General features: G+C 43.4%; 1 protein-coding gene across 1 annotated transcript in view; it reads right to left on the reverse strand.

The window, feature by feature from the left end:
• Window positions 1-22,552, reverse strand: part of vps13d (vacuolar protein sorting 13 homolog D) — a 123,548-nt gene that overhangs the window by 63,168 nt on the left and 37,828 nt on the right. The window contains exons 25-39 of the mRNA XM_042343811.1: window positions 17,450-17,687; window positions 16,846-17,062; window positions 16,061-16,232; window positions 14,954-15,069; window positions 13,842-14,054; window positions 12,474-12,739; window positions 12,140-12,273; window positions 10,392-10,547; window positions 9,866-10,079; window positions 9,137-9,211; window positions 8,203-8,403; window positions 7,870-7,959; window positions 5,371-5,511; window positions 4,789-4,917; window positions 1,870-1,944 (exon numbers count right to left, since the gene is read on the reverse strand). Of these exons, the coding sequence (XP_042199745.1) occupies window positions 1,870-1,944; window positions 4,789-4,917; window positions 5,371-5,511; window positions 7,870-7,959; window positions 8,203-8,403; window positions 9,137-9,211; window positions 9,866-10,079; window positions 10,392-10,547; window positions 12,140-12,273; window positions 12,474-12,739; window positions 13,842-14,054; window positions 14,954-15,069; window positions 16,061-16,232; window positions 16,846-17,062; window positions 17,450-17,687 (2,437 nt within the window). The remainder of the gene's footprint in view (window positions 1-1,869; window positions 1,945-4,788; window positions 4,918-5,370; window positions 5,512-7,869; window positions 7,960-8,202; window positions 8,404-9,136; window positions 9,212-9,865; window positions 10,080-10,391; window positions 10,548-12,139; window positions 12,274-12,473; window positions 12,740-13,841; window positions 14,055-14,953; window positions 15,070-16,060; window positions 16,233-16,845; window positions 17,063-17,449; window positions 17,688-22,552) is intronic.

Here is a 22,552-nt window from a genome sequence, read left to right on the forward strand (position 1 = left end):
TTATCACGTCTTTGAGATGTCTCAAAGCGCTTCACAGGATATACTGTAAAGTGAATTGACTGTATATTTTGTGGGTGAAATGCGGCGGCAGCCAATTGCGCAAAACAGTGTCCCACAAACAGTCGTGAATTGAGTGACCAAATTATTATTAGCTTTTTTTGAAGAATTATTATCCCCAGAAAAGAGATCCGCCAATCGACTAACAACTGGGTTCCTACTTATTGCTAGCTAAACAGAGGCATGTGGGGTAAGGAAACTTGCCCAAAGTTTCACCCTGTCGGCAAATCATTGGTCTAATCCTTCCAGAACAACCACCTGACTATCCATCCACCTTGTGCTTTAAAGGAGCCCCAGTGAAATGGCCTCCTGGAAACTCTTTGCAGCTGGGGATTAAACAAATATTTCTCGGTGTCTGCCCCACTCTACCTTGATGTTTGCAAATGGGTCTTCACATTGACTGGAAATATACAGTTAAACAGACATCAGTCTGACCAAAAAATGCTGGTAAAAATCTGGAGAGTGGACTGGAGAGTTTGGAACTGTTCTAATAAAAGAATGATCACAAGCGAGGTGAAGATGAAGGAGGCTCTTTGCCCATTTTGATCTCTCTCTCCCAGGACACCCACTCTTTGTCTTTCCATTAGCAGTTTCCACCATATCACACATCCTTGTAACCCATTCCAGATGTTGATTAATAAGAATACTTAATAACAATCCATGCATTTGATATAGTGTCTATAATGTTGAAACACTTCAAAGCTCTTTTTTCATGGGAAAATGCTGTTAAGTGTGGTGATGGTGTTTTTGTTTTTTGTAGGCAATGCACCCAAGATTCATCAAATGGCCACAGTGAGTGAAATTTATCTGGAGGATTTTTGGCCATTCCACTGGGAGAAACTCCCTTTTTTCTTCAAATAGCACCATGCCATATTAACATCTACCTGAAAAGGCAGATGAGACCTCAGGTTAGGGTTCTCAGCAAAAGGACTTCTAACCCAATAGTGTGCTGGAATGCCAGCCTATAATGTGAGCTCAAGACCTGACGTGGGACTTGAACCCATAACCTTCTGCATCAGAGATGAGAGTGCAACCAACTGACACAAGCTGATTACCTTTTATGTAAAAATCTATTTCCTGATGCCTATCCTATATCTGCCCTTCACATCCCTGAACCTATGTTCTCTTGTCTTGCTGCCACCTTACAAGCATTTATAAAAGTCCCATTTGAAGGCTGAAGATTCCTGGCCTATCTGATCGTGTCTAAGAGACAAATGGAATAAACTGTAAAATAAAGACAGTAAAAAGATAGTAGGTCTGATGAGAAAATAACTCAGTGCTTCAATGAGCTTGCCCAGTGAGTGCTGATTGTACAAACATCACTACAGGCCTCAGGATTAGAGATTGAAACATCAATCAAGGATCCAGCATGATCCAGTCACCGTGCTCGGGAGATTTGCTCCCAAGAGAACAGATAATAATAATAATCCTTGCATTTGATATAGTGCTATATCACGTCATCAAGACATCTCAAAGCACTTCACAGAATATTCTGTAGAGTGAGTTGACTGCATATTTTGCAGGCCAAACAGTCACATCGCCCCCACCCCCCCGACCACACCGTGCCACACACTGAATAACCAACCGCCTGACACCGATTGTTAAGACTTCAACCTGATCATGTCCACTTGAGTAACAGTACCTCAAAGTGGCAGGTATAAGGGAGTCAAAAACACTTTCAGGAGAGATAGCAGAATACAAATGGGTAATACTATACCAAGCCGTACTTTTAATGATAAAACCTAGAAATTAGTGAATTTTAAATCACACAAAACATATTTTATACAAGATCATCATTCCCTGGTACAGTACCTCTGGCAAAAATCTGGCGTTCTAGGTTAGTCAGGCTGGCAGTGCTTCTAGTTCTAAGGTAGGCAAGAGGGTTGCCTGACAGAGGAAGAGAGGTGCAATTAGAGAAAAAGAGAAACTGCTTAGCTCACATAGACATGCAGGGACATAAAGGAACAAACTTGCATTACATTCAAGGGGGTACAATAGGTGAAGCTCTGGAAAGGTAAGAAAGTAAGAACCAAGAAATTTCAAGGTGGTTTAACGACAACCTTAAAAATATTACACGGAGGAACCGTTACAGTGCCCGTGTCAAAAAATAGGATGACCTTTCGGGTCGTCAGGATGCTGCAGATGTCACTTCCTGCAGGTCACACACCTGCGCAGGAAGCATTGTTAACATCACTTCCTGCATACAACGTACATGCGCTGTACAGGAAGCACCACTAATGCTACTTCATGAAGGTAGTGATGTCAGGAGTACTTTCTGCGCATTGCACACATGTACTACACACGGGAAGAAATGTTAGCAACACTTCCAGCACAACACAGAGATGGTGATGTCAGCAGTGATCCAAAGATGCAGATGTTGGACAATGTCCATGCCTCGCCTTATAACACAGCCCCTGGGATATTGGAGCCTGTGCTGTAACAAGATATTTGTGTAATACCTTGCTATCCTGAGAGTTTCAGGCCATTTAACAACAAGAACAAAGATTAACAATTCAGACATCAACGGAACATGCACACCAAACTCCTGGAGAAAAACAGGTCATGAAAACATCACCCAAAAACAACTTGCATCTGTGGAAAGATGTCAAAGGTAACATGCAAAGCTAAACCCCTATGTTGTCCTGACAATGCCTAGATAGGATGTAGCTTAAGTTGATCTTCATGAGTACTGCGCCTATTGCAGGTTAACGTCAATGTGCAGAGAAGGAAAGATATTGAAATGGATAGACAGGACCAGTGCGTGAGCTTTCAGTGAAGGGAGAGAGACAGAAATGGTGCAAAGGACAAGGGAAAAGAATGCCAAAATCCACAGGAGAAACAGGAAGAAGCTGAAGCTAACACAACAATATCATAAACTAATTTAGATGCCAGAGCCCTGAAATTCCAAGTAAATTCCTTAGTCTGCAAAACCATTTTCTAATTTCAGATTTGGAAATTTGTAGGGCCGATACTCCACAGTTCTAGGAACAAAACTGGTTTCCAAATTAACAATAATAATAATCCTTGCATTTGATATAGCTCCTTATTGCATCTTCAAGAAGTCTCAAAGAGTTTCACAGAATTTCTTGGTTAAGTGAAGATTTAATTGGACTTTTGGGACCAGTTTCTGACCTTAGAATGCTTGGTCAGAATTCAGTATCAAGCACACAGACGCAACATGGGTGGTTTAATCTTACTCTAAAAGATGAAATGAGACAAGTGCCCATGGAATGCGTCAGAGTGCAGTGGCAAACATTCCTCTTCATTAGATTATACCGCAACAGATCCAAACCCCTTGGCTGAGAAGTTACACTTTCAGACTCCTCATTAATCCAGAAAATCAGAGGGTGCTTTCACCCACACCCGATGTAGGTGGAAAGGAGATGGTAGGTTCATTTATTATCAACGCATTCCGAGGGGAAAGTGGTGCTAGAGATAAGATAAACAGCAGTTATTTGATTGGATAAATGGTCCTGCTGAAGTGTGGAATATTATATTAGCTAAACAAGAGACTGTGCAGTTGCTAAACAAAAATAGTCCTGGCTTGTAAACAAACACAGGGTAATCAGAGGTTTACCAGCGATTCAAAATGTAACAGGCAGAAGCTGGTATCAGCTCTGTGACAACCTTGGAATGGATCACATGCCATGAAGAGGACGTTATCTTGGCCCAAAGCCTCAGCTAGGACATGAGCTGTGAGTGACACTTCGCAGGGCAAACACAATGTGTAAGGTGAATGAGTCCCTCTCTGGTTGTGGAGTAGGCTACAGTACTGATCATACTGAATGAGAATTGTTTTTTGAAAATATTATTTAAAAAATATTTATAGATTTAAAAGTGGAAAGGGAAAACACCTGGGATACAGATGGTGCAAAGCACGGTTTCCTATCGCAGAAAATCTAACAGATTAGCACCGTGACAGCTATATAGGCAGCTTGGACAGGATGGGTCATATGACTGATGTCTAAAAGCTTCTTAAAGGGCAGGGATGCTTTGATATCTTTCCCAGTAGTGTGGATGATGCTGATTGGGGACGAACAGAGTTGATCACTGTTCTGAGATGTCATAAATCTTAAGAGAAAGTTGTCTTTGTAGGCTAAGGTCATAGAAATTTACAGCCCAGGAGATGGTCATTCCGCCCACTGTCTTTATTCATGGTGACTAGGCAGGTGGAATTTCAGGCCTTAGAACGCAAATCATATAAGACACACTATTGTAAATTTTATGAGCACAAAACTTCTTACAGCTGATTAGACTAATCTAATCCGTCCCACACAATCCCTGCTGACTTAGTAGGTGCAACTCTGATGTGACTATGGGCCAAACGAATGGCAGGCTGTGTGCAACATCCCGGGAGGTGCTCTTCAGGAGAACACGTCGCCCACTGGCAGATTACTAGTCAAGACTGTGAAACTCAAACCCCTTCGCTGGGGTGGGGGATGCTGAGCAGAATTGTCAATTCAGTTTTAAACTGATCACTGCAGCCACTAAGACAGCAAACAATCCCAAAGAAGTGATTCTTAATGCTCACGCTAACAATAATTCCCTCTAGCCTTTCTCATTTTGACATAGAAAGCTTAATGTCCACATCCCGTTTAATTTGACACAAACCATCAACTGTTCCTTCTCTATAAAAAGTTGCAGCACTCTCTCTTTCGTTCCCAATAGACTGTACAGTCTGAACCTTCACCGTAAATAATCCAAAGCCGAGTCTGTGTGCCCTGCACTTACTCTGTCCAAGCATTAATGGATCCATGTATACACCTGTCCTCCATTGGAGTCTCCCTGCGCTGCCGCTGTCCTTTTCCACCTGTTTGCAGTAATCAGCGATCCAGGAGGCCTTTGTCCTTTTGCACTGCTCTGTAACGCAAGACAGAGAAGAACGTGGATATTTGTACTGTCTTATAGTGCTTCAAGGTGATTAGTTAAGCGTAGTAACTTTCGTTGGCAAATATGGCAGCCACTTTGAGCACAGAAAGATCCTACTGTAAATTATGAACTAATCTGGAGGATTACTGGCTGGCACACCAAGGGAAAGCTTTACTTTTTCGTTCAAATAGGGTGACAAGATCTTTAACCATTTATCTGAACAGGCAGGCGGGACCTCACTTTAAGTGCTGCCGTCAAATTCCCAACAATCCAGACGTCGGTGGTCTTAATTCTATGGTTTATAAAACAAATGATCTTGTGGAGCATGGGCGCTTGTGGGAAGGAGGGGCTGGTGCTGTGAGGAGGCGGGGCTTGAGTGTGTTGGTGGGGCTGGTGAGGGATGTTGGATGACGTGCTTCAGACTGAATGTTCAGTGAACGTTACCTATGAGCACAGATGTGATGTTGATGTCGAGCCGCTGTTTGGCCTGCAGATCCAGCTTGAGGCGCGGTGGGTGAAGGCGACTGGCCACCTGCTGCTGCCAGCTCAGGAAACAAGTCCAGGGCTCAACAAACGGCTCCCAACCTACACAAAGGGAAAGCCATTAAAGCCCAATTTTTGTGGGTGTCACCCAGGTGGATGTCTGACACATGCGGAAACCATGCTTAAGAGTATTCAAACCAAGTTGAGAATTCCATGCATCCCACCAACATATGGAAATTCCAGAGATAGATTGTTGGAATGGAATGCACTCTCTCTCCCTGGAGCGATGCAGCCTTATTACCTAATTCTGGAAAGTATTAGGCGCAAGTTGGCAAAAACCAAGGCTTGAGGGGGAACCCAGAGTGTGCGTTGGGGTAACTGTTGAAGTCTAACCAACTAAAACCGCATAGCTTGCCATTGATAGCACTGTCTGGCAAGCTTTCCCTCTGCTTGTCCAGCTTGGACCAACCTACCTGTTCGGGCTTTGCCTTGCAGGGTTAATAGATGATTGGGCCGACTCTATGCCCCCAGTGTCTGCCATTCTTGGTCCTACCGGTGAGCCAGGCTGACTGTGATGTCATCAGCAGTGCCCTGTTATACTGTGGACCCTCCTGGCTCAAGAACCAGACTGCCGAGACTGCCAGAGGGCTGGCTTGATTCCGACATTTCATTGCGAGATATGTCACCTTGCAGCCAGTTCAGCTCCAAAGAGACCCCGCTTACCTCCCCATCTCTTTATTCCACTGGTGCTGTGGGATCTTTAACATCCACCCGAATAGACACAGATGGGCACCTGGTTTAAAGTATCATCTAAAGGACCTCCAACTGCAGCACCGCTGCCCCAGCACTCCAACTGCAGCAACAATCTAGACTTTGACCTCAAAGTCCCAATGTGGGGCTTGAACTCACAACCTTCTGCTTCAGAGGTGGGAGTGAGCCGGGCTGACACACAGATTAAAGTAGACTCTTTCGGCTGGTTAATGTGGGTTATATTTCCTCCACATCTAACCTTCATCCGAACTAGTCATGTGATCTTCAAAATAAAGATACCAATTATAATTTTTTTTTTAAAAACTCTGCTACATCATTAATTTCCTGGAGTCCTGTAGCTCAGTGGTTAGAGCACTCGCTTTGCAAGCGAGAGACCTGAGTTCAATTCCAGGCAGAGGGCGAAACCTTGGGCAAGTTTCCTTACTCCACACAGAGCCTAATAATAATCCCTCCAACACCAAAAACAATAATAAATTGGTCATTTTCAATCTACGACTGTTTGTGGGACATTGCTGTGCGCAATTGGCTGCCGCGTTCGCCCACAAATATAGTCAATTCACTTTACAGTGTGTTCTGTGAAGCGCTTTGGGACGTCCTCCCGACGTGAAAAGCGCTATACCAAATGCAAGGATTATTATTATTATTTCACACAGAAATGTTAGTGCTGTACTTGGATTGGATGTGAAAAACAACATTTTCACACAAACCTCTTAATCACCGAGTGATAAATAAACATGGCTTTAAAGATTCCCTGTCAGCGTGTCCTGTACATCCAATACAGATAGCCGTTTCTTTAAAAGACACACACATAAAACCACTCTGTTCTTTGTAAAAAGATTTGGCCGGTGCTAAAAGGCCTTCTTGTGTGTATACAGACGCTCTGGCTTTGCTGCTGGAAAATCCTACCCACCAGTCTGGTGGCGATTCCGCTGGATCAGCCAGAAAATCAATAGAACAAGCGCTAAGCTTCCTCTGCCCCACATTCCACAGTATTGTAACTTAAACGGTGCAGATAAACGTCAGATTGGGGGTGCATAAACTGGTTTAAAATAAGCTTTAAAGCCGACAAAGGCAGAACAGGACCCATGCTTTCTGTATTTACAGGAAAGACAATGGACGCTTAGAAATTTCTGGGTCATGACATTTTCCAGGTCTAATTAAACGTTTAGTTTAACACAAGAATTGTTCCCAAGTTTCCAGTGTGATTTTCCTCAGAGAAGTCTGAATGAAAAAGAACACTCAATTAAATCAATTGCAAAGTACATTGTTAAATCCACACATACAACTCTTTTAAGAGTTTAATTCCCCAGCAAACCTGCTTAACCATAGGGGTCATGAAAGGGAGCACCTTCCTGCCCTGATGGCTGACTGAGTGAGACACTGTCTGCTGCAGGACTATACATACCACAAGCCACAGGCTCAAATTCCAGGTCTGTGCAGTTACTTAGACGCATGAAAAATATCCAACGGAAACTGACCCTGAAAGTTTTCTGCCTCACAGTATTGATCAGATTAACCATGCAAATTTGTGACTCACTTATAAAGAAAGAATGAAAGCAGCAGGTAAAATAACACACATGCTCAGTCTTTCATGCTTCCTATAAAAAGTCATGTAAAAACTCACATTATTTCGGTGACGAGCAACACAAGACCTTGCCCATAAAGGACACACAGCATTTAGCATCCTACCTGACAGCTCACGGTTGTAGTAATCTCCAGAGAGGGTGAAATGGGCTGAGCCCCCTGTGTTTGTCCCCACTCTCTGCAGGAAATACAGCCCTGGAAGAGAGAAATCATAAGACCAATCACCAAACTTTATTACATGTCAGCCAGGCTCAGTTGCTAGCACTTGCACCTCTGGGATAGAAGGTTGTGGGCTCAAGCCCCACATCGGTACATGAGCTCGCAATCCAGGCCGACATGTGCTGCAATGGCGGGAGGTGCTGTCATTCGGATGAGGCATTGAACCATCTGAGATTTATCAATCACTGCTTTAAACTGCGCTTCATCTATGGAACCCACTTGAAAAGGTTAGCTCTGCAAGGGGAACGTCACAGTCCATGCAGTCGTCAATCAGGCAGATACAGATACTTTCGGCTTTCACCTCGACCCCCGAGACCAGCATCCCTGAGTTGGCTCCCCGGCTCTCCCCAGCACTAGCCAAGGCAGCTGACATTGGCTCGGCATTCTTAAACAGCCATGTAGCTGCGTGGTTCAGCTGACCTGCAGAAAAAGGAGAAGAATAATCCTTGCATTTGACACAGCGCCTTATCACATCTTTGAGACATCTCAAAGTACTTCACAGAATATACTGTAAAGTGAATTGACCGTGTATTTTGTCGGCAGCCAATTGAGCACAGCAGTGTCCCACAAACAGTCAATGTCATCAAGACTGCCATCTTTCATCTCCGGAACATCGCCCGATTATGTTCCTATCTCAAGCTGAACTACCAAAGTCCTTATCCACTCTTTCATCACTTGGAAGAAATTTCTCCAACAATTTTCTCACTGGCCTCAATACAACAACCACCACTTGCATTTATATAGCGTCCTTCATGCAGGGTAACGTCTCAGAGTGCTTAAAATAGACTTGATGCTATACTTTTTAATTTTATTATCCTCTTCCCGCTCCTCCCCTCCCCCTCTCTCTTGCCTTGTACTGACATCCATGCGGGCTGTGTTTTCCATGATAAAAGCATCAGGAAAGTTCTAGCCACTAGCTTGGTGAAAAGCCAAGTGGCTCATGTGTTGGAAGCCGTCAGTGCTGGCTAAGGAGGCTCGTTTCCATCTGCAGCATTTTGTGTTTCATTTCCATCTTGTCTGACTTCATAAGAATTAAGGTGCTACATGAAACAACAACAACTTACATAGTGCCCTTCAAGCAGGTCAGTGTCCCTAAAGCGCAAAGTAATGAGCTCCAGGGATCAATACGAGGTCTTTCCTGTGTATTCTGTACCTTTGCACGTCAGCAGCGCTTTGCGGCAATCTTCCAGACTGAAGCCCAGGTCCTGCAGGCGATCCAGCTGCAATTCTGTAAAAAGAAATGAAACCGGTGATAGAACGAGAGAAAAACGGGCACCTGGGCACACGGACACATCTCTAAATGCTTTACACTAAGTCTCCTCACGTAGGGTTCATCTGATTGCCAAAACAGATATGAGGTGCACAGCGATTTTTTCCTGTAGCTTGTTGGGCAGAGCACTGGGAAAAATTGCTTTCTCTTTCCAACCTGTGACATGGAAAGTTTAAGATGCACCTGAAGAACAGGCAGACGGGCCATCGGTTTAATGGCCCCTCCAAAGGACGACACCTATGACAATGCTATCTGCGTGAAAGGTGTTATAAAATGCAAGTTGCTGTTATTATCGTCAGCTTGGTCAGTGACTTCATGTACCAATGTGGAGACTTCAACACACAATGTTGTATCCCAGAGGTGAGATTCTTGAGCCAAGCTAATGCCTCATAGGAACTTAAGAATTGCTAGACGAAAAAAAAGACCATCTAGTACATCTAGTTTGCCTTCCACCATCCTTTCCTGGCAGTCACATAATAATGGAGATGTGGATGAATAATGGCAATCAGTTAGTCTACAACAGACTCAGGCAGGAGGCGAGGAAAAACTGTCAGTGGTGGAAAGCTTTGGGAACCTGACTAGATGTGCATCGTCTCTCTGTTGACTGCTTACCAAGAAGTGGGTCTATTTGGCGTTTGGTCTCTCTTTTCCCTGATCCTGTTGCCAAATTGCCACTTGAACGGACTGAGCAAGAGGCACCATTCACAAGCTCGGGATCAGAGGCCATGGGCGTTACAGTGGTTTGCTTAGGGATGGACTTCAGAATGGCCAGGAACAGCTGCACATCATTGTATGACAGCCTGATGTCAAGGGTCGAGAACTGAATCTGAAGAGATACAAAAAGGGACAAGGCGCATTTTTTTTAAAAACAGAGAACTTAAGCTCTCAAAACCAGACTGCTCAGCACTGAAGTGAACAAAACCGCATAAAACTAGAGAGAAATTAATGGGTGACTGCTGACAGCAGGTCTGTTGTAAGATGAACACAGTTACTGAAAGCATTCAAACTCGTTACATGAGTGAACTGATTCAGAACACTCCAGCTGGACTCTCTCAGCCCAAGTTGAAGCTGTGGTTGAATCGATCTGATCGCTGAACTACAACCACTGCTTCCTGGAATATGTTTTGAGCAAGGTCACCTCGAGTACTGGTGGGAAATCATCGCTGCTGAATGCGTCCAGCAGGCCGGAGCTCTCCTGGCGGGTGGGGTTCCCCATCAGCTCGATCTGCACGTTCACAGGGTCGATGATGGACAAGGCAGTCTCCTGTTCATTTCCAAGTCGGCATGAGAACACCTGTTTCGTGATTTACATTAAAACAGCTGTTACATAACAGTAAAAAGAGAGATAAATACAGTTATGTGCCATTATGTAAAGGTAATTAAAACTAGCCTAAACCCGCGCTTGTTTATTAAATACAGCAGCACACAGCCTCTGAGGCATCACAAGGCTGAATGAGTACTTGAACCTATTTTAGTCTCAGTTACACCATTGCTATCTCCTTCAGTCTGATCTCCTGCCTCTACCGTCCACTCCTCCAAGTCTCGTCTTTGAAAGGCAATCCCACTATCTGTGACAGGGCTCTCTCGGCCTCTTCATTCTTCTTGACCCCTCTGCCGTCTTCGACACTGTCAACCATTCGCCACCTCCTCTCCTCTCAGCTCCACCTTCACAGACTGTCCTATCTGGTTTCACTCCATCCCAACGTCTCCACTTCATATCTGCCAACAGCTTCTCCTTCCCACCCTCTGCACCATCGCATGCGGCGTTCCTCTGGACTCTGCCCTTGGTACTCTCCTCTTTAACATCTACATGCTACAGCTAAGCGAAAGCATCCACAGACATGGGATTAAATTCCACATGAATGTGGATGACCCCGAACTCTCTATCTCTCTTCCTCCACCTTTAATTCCAGGACGACTGCTGTCCTTGATAGATTGCCTGTTTGAGCTCTAACTTTCTTCAGTTGACTGTGGACAAGACAGAGACTCTCTTGCTGGACTCCTGTCAGCGCCTTCTCACCTCAGCTACGATGCATTCCAAATCCCAACATAGGGAAGGATCACACAGCCCATAAGAACATAGAACATAAGAATTAGGAGCATGAATAGGCCATTCGGCCCCTCTAGCCTGTCCTGCCATTCAATAAGATCATGGCTGATCTATTCTAACTCCACCCGCCCGCCTTATCCTCATATCCATTAAACCCTTTATCCACAAGAAATCTATCAATCTCAGTCTTGAATATGTACAAGGACTGAGCATCTACAGCCCTTTGGGGTAGAGAATTCCATAAATTCACTACCCTCTGAGTAAAGAAGTTTTTCCTCAACTCAGTACGAAAGGGCTTACCCCTTATTTTAAGACTGTGACCTCTGGTTATAGTTTCTCCAACCAGGGGCAAAAGTCTCCCACTATCTATTCTGTCGTGCCCCTTAATAATCTTATAGGTTTCTATAAGATCACCTCTCAATCTTCTATATTCTAGAGAATACAGGCCTAAATTGCTCAACCTATACTCATAACTCATCCCCCTCATCCCTGGTACCAACCTAGTGAATCTACGTTGTACCCCCTTCAAGGCGAGTACAATCTTTCTTAAAGGAGACAAAAATTGCACACAATACTCTAGGTGCTGTCTCACCAGGGCCCTATACAGTTGCAACAAGACTTCCCTACTCTTATATTCTAACCCTTTTGTAACAAATGCCAACATACCGTTAGCCTTCCTAATTGCTTGCTGTACCTGCAAACTAACTTTTTGTGACTAGCGTACAAGGACACCCAAGTCCCTCTGAACACTAACACTATCTAGTTTCTCCCTGATGCTGACCTGCATCACTGACCTGCACTTCATTTCCCCCATGTCAAGCGATAAGGATGCTTACCTCAATCCCCCCCAAGCTGCCGGAGAATGGACGATCCACCAGCCGCGGTTTGTAGGTGAGCACCGTGGTTGCCTTGAGGATCACGGCATTTGTGTCAAGGCAAGAGACATCTTCAACCACAACAAACTCAGTACCTGGGGGGTGGATTCCACAAGCTCATTAGACGTGATATGGGAGGGAGGAAAATGAGCAGAAAGCTGAACAGGCAAATAAATTTAAAAAAGAAAATTCCATTGGGCCCCTAAGCCCTCACCTCACCTGAGATCCTGGATACTTCCTCCCTCCCCCCACCCTCTCCCCCCATCCCTCCCCTGGATTGAAGGTTATCGCTCACCAGTCACATTGATTTTGACTTCCAGGTACTTGTCACTGGGCGCTGGCACAGAGGACCTCTTGGTAATGATTCCACTCTTCACAGTTTGAGGAATCAAGATTTCGCTGCAGTTGTTCCTGTGTTCCCGGGCCGGCGAGGATGTGTCTGGCTTCTTCCCAGTGCTAGACGTTTGCAGGAAGTCCCGCACCAGCATCAGCCAGTCAAATATAACAAAAACTCGCAGGTTGTTGAGGACCACGGTGAAACAGGAAGCATCTCTGGTTGATCTTAGGAAATGAAGGTGAAAGGTTTCCAATGGCACCAAGTTCACAGGTGTTTCAAAGTGTCCATCCGTCACAACTCTGATTTCTAATTAACAAAGCATTTGAATTCAACAAAAAGAAGCAGCAGATTTAGAGGGACTCAGGCTCCTCTTCAGGCGGTCTGAGATGCTACCCTGCATAGAGGGCGCTATATAAGGGAAGTTGTTGTTCTAAACACCCCTTGCTCTATTACCACAGTCCTCACCACACGGGGAACTGAATGTACGTTCACCAATCCTACAATATTCAGCCCAGTCTTATATTTTTAGATATTAAGATTCATATTGTTAAAAAATTAAGGTCTTTAAAATGATGAGGAGTGACATATAGTCTTGAATATATATACACATGCAATGCAAAAGGTGCAGAGTAAAATCCCTAGGATGCCAGCAGTATGAGGTGTTTCAGTTATGAAGGCAGACTTGAGAAGTTGGAACTCTTTTTACAAGACCAGGGTAGAGTAGGGAATAATAATAAATAATAATCCCTGCATTTGATACAGCGCCTTATCACTTCTTTGAAACTTCTCAAGCACTTCACAGGATATACTGTACTGTGTAGTGACTGTATATTTTGTGGTCTTCGAGATTATGAATGTTCTGAGAGGGTAGATAGTCACAGATTATTTCCACAGGGGGTCGGTGACTCAGTGATGAAAGGGCAGAATTTAATGATAAATCAGAAATAGAATTAAAGGGAAATGATGAGGAGTGACATATAGTCTTTTAGGTTAGAGAAAACAATGATTTTACACAGAGGGTGCTGGCAATGTGTAATTTTCTGACACAAACCAGTTACATTTAAAACAGAATTTATTTTAAAAAGAAGAAACAGAAATGGGCACAAGCCCGGGGGTAATAATTTTCGTGAAAAAAAAATTGGTCGCTCAATCCCTGACTGTTTGTGGAACGTTGCTGTGCGTAATTGGCTGCAGCGTTTCGCTCACAAAGTATACAGTCACAGTATACAGTATATTCTGTGAAGCGCTTTGAGTCGTCTCAACAACATGATAAGGCGCTATATCAAATGCAAGGATTATTATTCTTATCATTCTGTGACTGTATACCTGTAATGGAGCTCCATTTGCAGTGAACCTCGGTTGCAGCTACTCTTTGACGCATCCAAAATGCACTGAAATACATTTGGCTTGAGGTCAGGATTCATCATTTGTCCTGGACTCCGTGTGTCATGTGCCATCATCGAGTGCGACACCAGATTTACAGACTTTGTTGCATTTGAAAAACTCTCATAGAGGAGCTTGGATTTTTTAAAATCAAACCTGGAGAATAAAGCCTTTAGTTAATAGGGAAACTAGTGGACAGTGATCAGCAAACCTTTAAAAATAACACATCAAAACTGCTCTATCGCACCAGTCAGTAAGCGCTCTGAGACGCCGTCCGGCATAGAGGGCGCTACATAAATCCAAGTTGTTGTTGTTGTTGTTGTCAGTAGGCTGCGAATAAAGGCCACTATTGGGAGCTGGGGCTCAAAAGATAGGCTGACAGGGCCTTGGGACGTCGTTGTTGTTGACATTCCAGTGTCCTGGAGGGGAGGGGCGGGGAAGAACAACACTGTTTGAGATTATCAGCTCTGAGTTGCTAGTTAGTTATCAGGCGCAGGGAAAGCAGTGGTATGTTTATTCGTTCTCTTCAGTGACTGTTCTCAGATCCTGAACACTGAGACACAGGTTTATATATGAAACTCCAAATAGTGTCAGTCATTGATAGGCGAGAGGTTGACAGGAAGAAAGGCAGGGAACCTAGATGGCTATTTCACCTTGGATAGCTCTTATGTCTTTTGTGTCTTTCAGAGTGGCAGCTGGTTGGGAGCCAGTATGCACTCTGAACCTGTGTCCACTCCAGCACCAGGCTCTGCGATCCTCGTCCAGTTCCACTGGCTCCCCATCAATCAGAGGATAGTTTAAGAACCTGGTGCTCAACTTTAAAGCTCCATGGCCCTGCTCCTCCCTACCTCTGTGACCTCCTAACCCACCAGCAGCTAGTGTGCGGTTCCCTGACTGTCCAGCACCTTGGGACAACAACAACAAATTATATTCGTATAGCGCCTTGTCGTGAAAGGCGCTATACAAAAGGAGGTTGTTCTTGTCGTCATTCTAGCTATAGAACAATATGGAAGCAGTGACAGAGAGTAACTCAGAACTTATTCAGGAAGACAAACCTTGCCAGTGAACTACCATTTCCACTCTTGCTTTTCGACTCCAAGAGTTCCAAGCTAACATTCATCATGTCAATGAGAAAGGACATGGATGTGTACACCTCCCCAGTGAGAACCGTCTAAAACATCACAAAATGATAAATCAGAAAAGTAGAGGTATTTGAACAAACAAGACAAAAACAGATCTTTTCAAGATCCAATTTCAGAATTTCTCCCCAACTGTTTAAACCTTTGAGGACAGTATGAATGCAACGCATGTAGAATTTCAGGCCTGTGGAAACCACATTTCAAAGTGCATAGAGTATCTTGGCTTAGAGGCACAAACAAACAGAAATTCTGGCCCAGGATTCTTACACATTCGGCATCTGTGGCAGTCTCTAATTAAACTGAAGGAACCGGGGATAGTGGGTCAAGCAGTCTCAATGAAATGGAGCTTTGACACGACTCAAGATGGAAGAAATTCTAAAATCATATTTGTTGCAGAAGCATCAGAATTCAGACTTCACAGTAAGAACGTGGCAAAAGAGAGGAGCAGTTAGCAATGGGAAACAAGACCACTGAAGAGCACTCTGCGGTAACAATGCATCTCAGCACTGCCCTCCTTAATAATAATTCTTGCATTTGATATAGACTGTATATATTTTGTGGGAAAACCTGGCAGCCAAATGCACACAGCAGTGTCCCACAAACTTTTTGGGATTGAGTAATCAATTTGTTTTGTTTTTTAAAAAGGAATTATTACTCCCGGAAAAGCGATTCGTCAATCGAATAACAACCAGGTCCCTACTTACTGCTAGGTAACAGAGGCGTGTGGAGTAAGAAAACTTGCCCAACGTTTCGCCTTGCCGGGAATCAAACCCAAACCGTGGCTCTTACCAGCCTGTGAGTAATACTTTCCAGAATTAGGTAAGTAGGAATGCATCCCTCCAGGGACAGTATGCGCATTCAATTCCACACACAGATGGTATACACATGTGGGACTCAGAATCTGGTTTGGATACTCTTAAGCATGGTGATGAGTTTCCACAAATATCTACAGCTGTGCCCTGCTTCGCCAAAAAAAACAAAATGGGTCCCAGGCTCCCAAGCGCTCCCCTCTTTTATACTTACATGGATGCTGGGATCCTGCAGGTCAAATGGTCGCATGAACTCCTCAATTGGCTCCCCCAAGTTGTTTTGAATTAATCCGCGGATCAATTTGTATTTACTGAGATCGAGCGAACAGTGCACAGACGACAGGCTACCATGGATAGACACGTCAGGGACAGCGTGACTAATCTCCCTGAAACAACACGTGGTTATACATGCACTCATTGAACTTGAAATACAGTAGAACAACAAGGTAATAGGAAAATTGGAAAGAACATAACATAAGAACATAAGAAATGCTAGACGAAAAAAGACCAAGTTCCATCTAGTTGGCCTTCCTCCTTCCTGGAGGTCGCATGCACATATGTCCCAAACTACCTATGTACTATATCCCATAAGGTAAAATAAGATGAAAAGATGGAAATTGCTCATCCATGTGTGACTGTAGGTCAAGTAGAATCTTGGTGTGTGGGCAACTTTGATACCTTGGATAAGGGGATTAGCTATGGTGAGATGTTCAGTGCTCAGATCTAAAGGGGTTAAAGGGGTGATATGACTGAGATTTATAACAACGAATGAAAATGACAAGCTAGACTGGCAACTCTTCCCTCCAGTAGAGGGATTCAAGAAAAGGGGATGTCATCTCAAAGACACTGGGGAAATCAGGGGATTAAAAGTTATAAGGGAAAAGTGGGACAAAGGGATGAAAAGATAATAGTAAAATGATTAAGAGATTAGGGTTGATCTAATAAATTTGAAGAATAGGCTTGACGGGCTTCTGTTTCTATGTAAAATTCAACACTCACTTGTCCAAGTTTCGCTCCACCTGTAGCTTCAGCCAGCATCGCTCTTTCAGCACGTTTCCATCCAGTTGGCGCACAAGATAGGATGGGAAGAAGATATCTGAGATGCTGCACTCAGCACCTGCAGCCTTCTCTCTGGAGCGTCTCTCTGCAGTGAAGATGTCCATGTCCTGCAGATCAACCACGATGCAGTCCAGCAGGCAGACATGTTCCTCTGAACCTGAACGGGAGGACTGGCAATAAGGTCTCTGCGACACTGCTAGAATTTTATTGCAACAGCAAGAAAAGGATACCTGATAATGCTGGTCACATTACCACAAACTCGGGCCAAATCATGCGCTTTGCCAGCCACTGGGAAGTTTTCACGTCCACTCATGGGAAATCCACTCTGACAGGATCTATTTCTATGTTGGAGTTCAGGCCAGTCAGAGTGATGCATTTCAATTATTGGCAAGTTACTGTTTGGGATGTTCTGAATCACTCCATAGTATACTAAACAGATTCACACTCCAGCCAGAGTATCAAGAAAACTTTAACTTTCTCAAGGGTTTCTGAACTTAAATAGAATCTCTGAGAATAGAATTCTTCAAACACTTCATTTTTTTACCTTCGGATTCCTCTGGATCTACAATGGGCGGCTGCTCAGGCTTCCCCTGCTGTGACCTACCCAGCGTCCTGAGTTCAGAGTCACTTTTCAGCCTGTGCTGACCTGCTTTGTTGGAGGAGGTGGGGGTGCTAGACATCCTGTCCTGGTGGCTGGGAGTCAGGTCAGGCTGACTTGCAGTGGTCATCTTCCTCATGTTTTGTACTGGCATCTCAGGAGGCTTGGAGGAACTCTCATGATCCTATCGCAAACAAAGTCAGGAGGCATTAGAAAGTGATGTATAAAATGTCTGTAATCTCACATGCCTTTAGTTTTGTGTAAACCAGAAACAATTACCAAGGCAAGCAACTCCAAAGCATGATTAATGGCTGAATTGTGCAGCGCCTGGGGACGTCCTCCCGACGAGAAAGGCACTATACAAACGTAATTTGTTGTTGATTTTCACTTCAAATCCAAAGTTTGTTAAACTGAAAGCACAATATGCTGAGGGGAGAAAAGGCAAAGAAACTGGATTTAAAAGAATTTGCTGCGATCTAAAAGAACAGTTCCTGTGGCACTAATTGATCTTGTAAGCTTTTATCTCAGGTGAGCCAGGAATCTATCCATTTATCAACAGTGAGAGGAAATGGTTTCAATTTGGTTAAAGAGGAAGAGGCTGTCAAAGGTAAATGTGGGTCCGCTACAGGCAGAGACGGGGGAAATTATAGTAGGGGACAAAGACATGGCAGAGTCATTAAACAAGTACTTTGCTACTGTCTTCACCTTAGAAGACACTAAAAACCTACCAAGAATAGAGGGGAACCAAGAAGAAAATGTTAGTGAGCAACTTGGGGGAATTAATATTAGTAAAGAAAACTGATAAATCTCCTGGACCTGATGGCCTACATCCTAGGGTTTTGAAAGAGGTGGCTACTGAGATAATGGATGGCTTGTCTTTGATCTTCCAAAATTCTCTGGATTCTGGAACGGTTCCCATTGATTGGAAGATTGCAAACGTAACACCACTATTTAAGAAGGGTGGGAGAGAAAAGATGGGGAACTATAGACCAATTAGATTGACATCAGTGGTAGGTAAAATTCTTGAGTCCTTAATTAAAGATGTCATTATGGGATTCCTGGAATACCATAACAAGATTAGGCAGAGTCAACATGGCTTTACAACAGGGAAGTCATGCTTAACTAATATTTTAGAGTTTTTTGTAGATGTATCTCGAGGTTAGATAGGGGGGAACCAGTAGATGTAGTATATTTAGATTTTAAAAAGGCATTTGACAAAGTTCCACACAAAAGACTATTGCACAAGGTTAAGGCCCACGGGTTTAATGGGAACATATTAGCATGGATTGAAGAGAGGCTAACGGGTAGAAAACAGAGAGTAGGGATAAACGGGTCATTCTCGAATTGGCAGGAGGTGACTAGTGGAGTGCCACAAGGATCAGTGCTTGGGCCTCAGCTATTTACAAATTACATCAATGATCCAGACGAGGACATTGAATGTAACGTATCTAGATTCTCGGACGACACTAAACTCGGTGGGAGAGTAAGCTCTGAGGATGATGCAAAAAGATTGCAACGGGATATAGATAGGCTTGGGGGGTGGGCGAGTAGGTGGCAGATGGAATTTAATGTGGGGAAGTGTGAAGTTATTCACCGAGGTAGAAAAATAGAAAAACAGATTATTTTCTAGAGGGGGAGAGATTAGATAATGTTAGTGTTCAGAGGGAATTAGGTGTCCTTGTACACCAGTCTCAAAAAGTTAGTTTGCAGTGCAGCAGCAACTAAGAAGGCGAACGGCACGTTAGCGTTCATTGCAAAAGGTTTAGAGTACAAGAGTAGGGAAGTCTTGCTGCTACTGTATAGGGCCTTGGTGAGACCGCACCGAGAGTATTGTGTGCAGTTTGGTTTCCTTATTTAAAAAAGGACATACTTGCCCTCGAGGGGGTGCAGCGTAGATTCACTCGGTTAGTTCCTGGGATGAGGGGACTGACTTACGAGGATAGGCTGAATAAACTGGGGCTGTATTCTCTAGAGTACAGAAGAATTGAATTGAAACATATAAGATTCTTAAAGGGCTGATAAAGTAGACACTGAGGGTCTGTTTCCCCGGTGGGAGAATCTATAACCAGGGGTCACAGTCTGAAAATTAAGGGTCAGCCTTTTAGAACAGAGTTGAGGAAACATTTCTTCACTCAGAGGGCAGTGAATTTATGGAATTCACTCCCCCAGAAGGCCGTAGATGTCAATCCTTGAAGATCTTCAAGGCTGAGACTGATAGAATTTTAAAAAATAGAGGGATTGGGGGATATGGGGATACGGCAGGTAATTAGAGTTAGGTCTGAAGATCAGCCATGATCTTATCAAATGACGGGGTACAGGCTTGAGGGGCCGAATGGCCTACTCCTGCTCCTAATTCTTATGTTGGTCAATTTCACATGGTTTCTGGTGAGTATCTTAGCAATGGCATTGGGAAGAGGCTTAGCACAATATTGCTCTTATCTTTTCAACTACAAATGTCAAGTGTATCAGAAGAATGTAGGAGAAATGGCAGAACACTTCCAAAAACAGACCTGTTAACTTGCACCTGGCTACAAAACATTTGTCAGGCTTAACAGCAAAACAGGGACAGCAGGAAGATATCGAAAGGTAGGGGAAAGACTTTCAAAGTGAGGATGGGGAAGAGGAGGAAGTATGTGATTACAATTTAAAATTAAAGTGTCTTTTTTTCAGCAAAACAAATTGAATTATATGCAACACTATGTCAAATCAGCAGTGGAATTTCACATTTATACTTTATAAACACCTCAGGCTCTCGGACTGTGCTAACTTTACTCTCAACTCGATAAACGAGGGTTTATACAGGGCTTCAGTACTGAACATCAACAACAGGACAAATGTGCTTGATTCATGTTTGAATATAGAGTAGGAACACCCCAGAGTTAGCTTGTCCCAAACTAAAGTTGAAAAATTAAAACTATCAAATAAGAGGCTAGTTTGCATACATCACACTTTCCATGTCATTACTGTAATATGCCATGAGGAATATTCAGGTATAAAGTTTACCACTCAAGAGGAAAACTCGTAATCCATTTTATACTTCCCTGTGGATAAGTGCCTTTCCCTCACTGGCTCTCTATATACTTAGAACATGTAACATATATCAAAACCTGACATTTGCTCCTTGAAAGCAGGACACAACCTGCTCATACACCACAGGTATAAGTGGCTTATGTAAATTTTTCTCTCGAGTGCAACAAGCTTTGTGCGTGATCACAGTGATCCAATATGCAATGCATATTGTAAGGTAGTCTTTATGGCACTCCAGTAAAAAGGTCTACCCAAAGGCCATGCACAACAAGCTCATAGATTCACAGACAGCGTAGAGTGATTTTCATGCGGGGAAAGAAGATAGAAACATGCAGCATGGGTAAGACTGTCAGTGCAGGTAGGAGAGGATATGTTCCACATGCAGAAACAAACTTTCACAAGGTCTAAATGCATTATAATACATGCTTAATGATTGTTGAAAAATTTCAATGCGCACACCAGAAAATCACTACCAGACTTGAGAACACACACTCTCCATCACATATGATTGTATCTCAAGACCACAGTTTAAACATTGGGGACAAGGACAGCACATTACTTGTCCTTCAGGGGTAGTTCTATCCATTAGGGCTTTACTTTGCAGGGTTGAGTATAGGTCCACATCTCTGAGTTGGATTGCTGTTGCCTACCTGAATGCCAGTTCAGCCTTAGCTAGGCCCCACTCACCTTCTCTTCTCCTATCAGGGAGAAGAATTCTTACTGGACCCCAAATGAACATAGTCAAAGATTAAAATATCTTTGGATTCATTTTTGAAAAAACAAATTGAACCCTATGACTTTCTAACACAGATCTGACCAATTTTCCACAAGTGACTAGAAATTAATTTAAATCCTAAATATGTTCAATAATGGTATTAAATCAATCTAACTTTTTTTAATATTTGGGTATATTTGGAGTACAACACAGTATTTGGAGGTTTATTAGGGGTCTCACAATCCACGACTGTTTGTGGGACGCTGCTGTGCGCAATTGGCTGCTGCGTTTCGCCCACAAAATATACAGTCAATTCACTTTACAATATATTCTGTGAAGCGCTTTGAGACGTCTCGAAGACGTTTTAAGCCGCTATATCAAATGCAAGGATTATTATTATTTTAAATCCAATGTTAAAGCTCCAATAGGTGAAACACTTGAGGGGGAAAAAAAAGCACAGGAGAAGCACATCTCACACATACACACAGGATTGCTAACACCACCACATCAACCCTCTGCACAACCTTCAAAAGACAAATCTGGTCTGCTGTTCTGTACCTCCAGGAATGAAGGGTCCGTGTAGGAATTGGCATGTAAAATCAGATTCTCAAGAAAAACAAAATCAAATTAATGAAACAAACAAAACGTTTAAATATGCATCAAATCAAATATCAAACATACTCGTTTGACCAAACAAACTGATAAAATGTGATGTAGGCATTCAGTGGGAATAAGAAGCTGAAATGACTGTGTATGTGCCAGTCATCCACAACCCCGGCCCTGGACTGAGTGTGTAAACTTTACACATTTACCTATTTAAACTCTCAGATCTGTAAGGTACATAGAAAATGATGATCAGACCTTTTTGCCCAGGCTCTCCATTCTTCTAACTCGGAGCTACTGCTCCTCCTTCACTCCCTTGAACCCAATCTCACTCCAAAACCCTTTGACCTGCATCTTCTCTCCCTGCTTTCAAAACGTTGCTCTTTGTCCATGTATTTCCATGAGGCAGAAAGAAATAGAAGGTTATGCTGATAGGCTTAGTTAAGGAAGGGCAGGAGGAGGCTCATGTGGAATATAAGTGCTGGCATAGACCAGTTGGGCCGAATGGCCTGTTTCTGTGCTATATATTCTATGTAATTTCCAAATATCTTCTCTGATCTCATTGTCTTGTTGAAGTGATTCAAGACACTCATTCTAAGCGCAAATCGCTATTTTAAACTTTCTGATCCCAAAAGTACTCAATACCACCATCTATCTAACATTGTACATCTCACTTCTTCTTGTCCACAGATAAGGAGCCTGAT

This window comes from Callorhinchus milii, unplaced genomic scaffold, assembly GCF_018977255.1.
Source record: "Callorhinchus milii isolate IMCB2004 unplaced genomic scaffold, IMCB_Cmil_1.0 Scaffold24, whole genome shotgun sequence".
In the NCBI taxonomy this organism is placed as follows: domain Eukaryota; kingdom Metazoa; phylum Chordata; class Chondrichthyes; order Chimaeriformes; family Callorhinchidae; genus Callorhinchus; species Callorhinchus milii.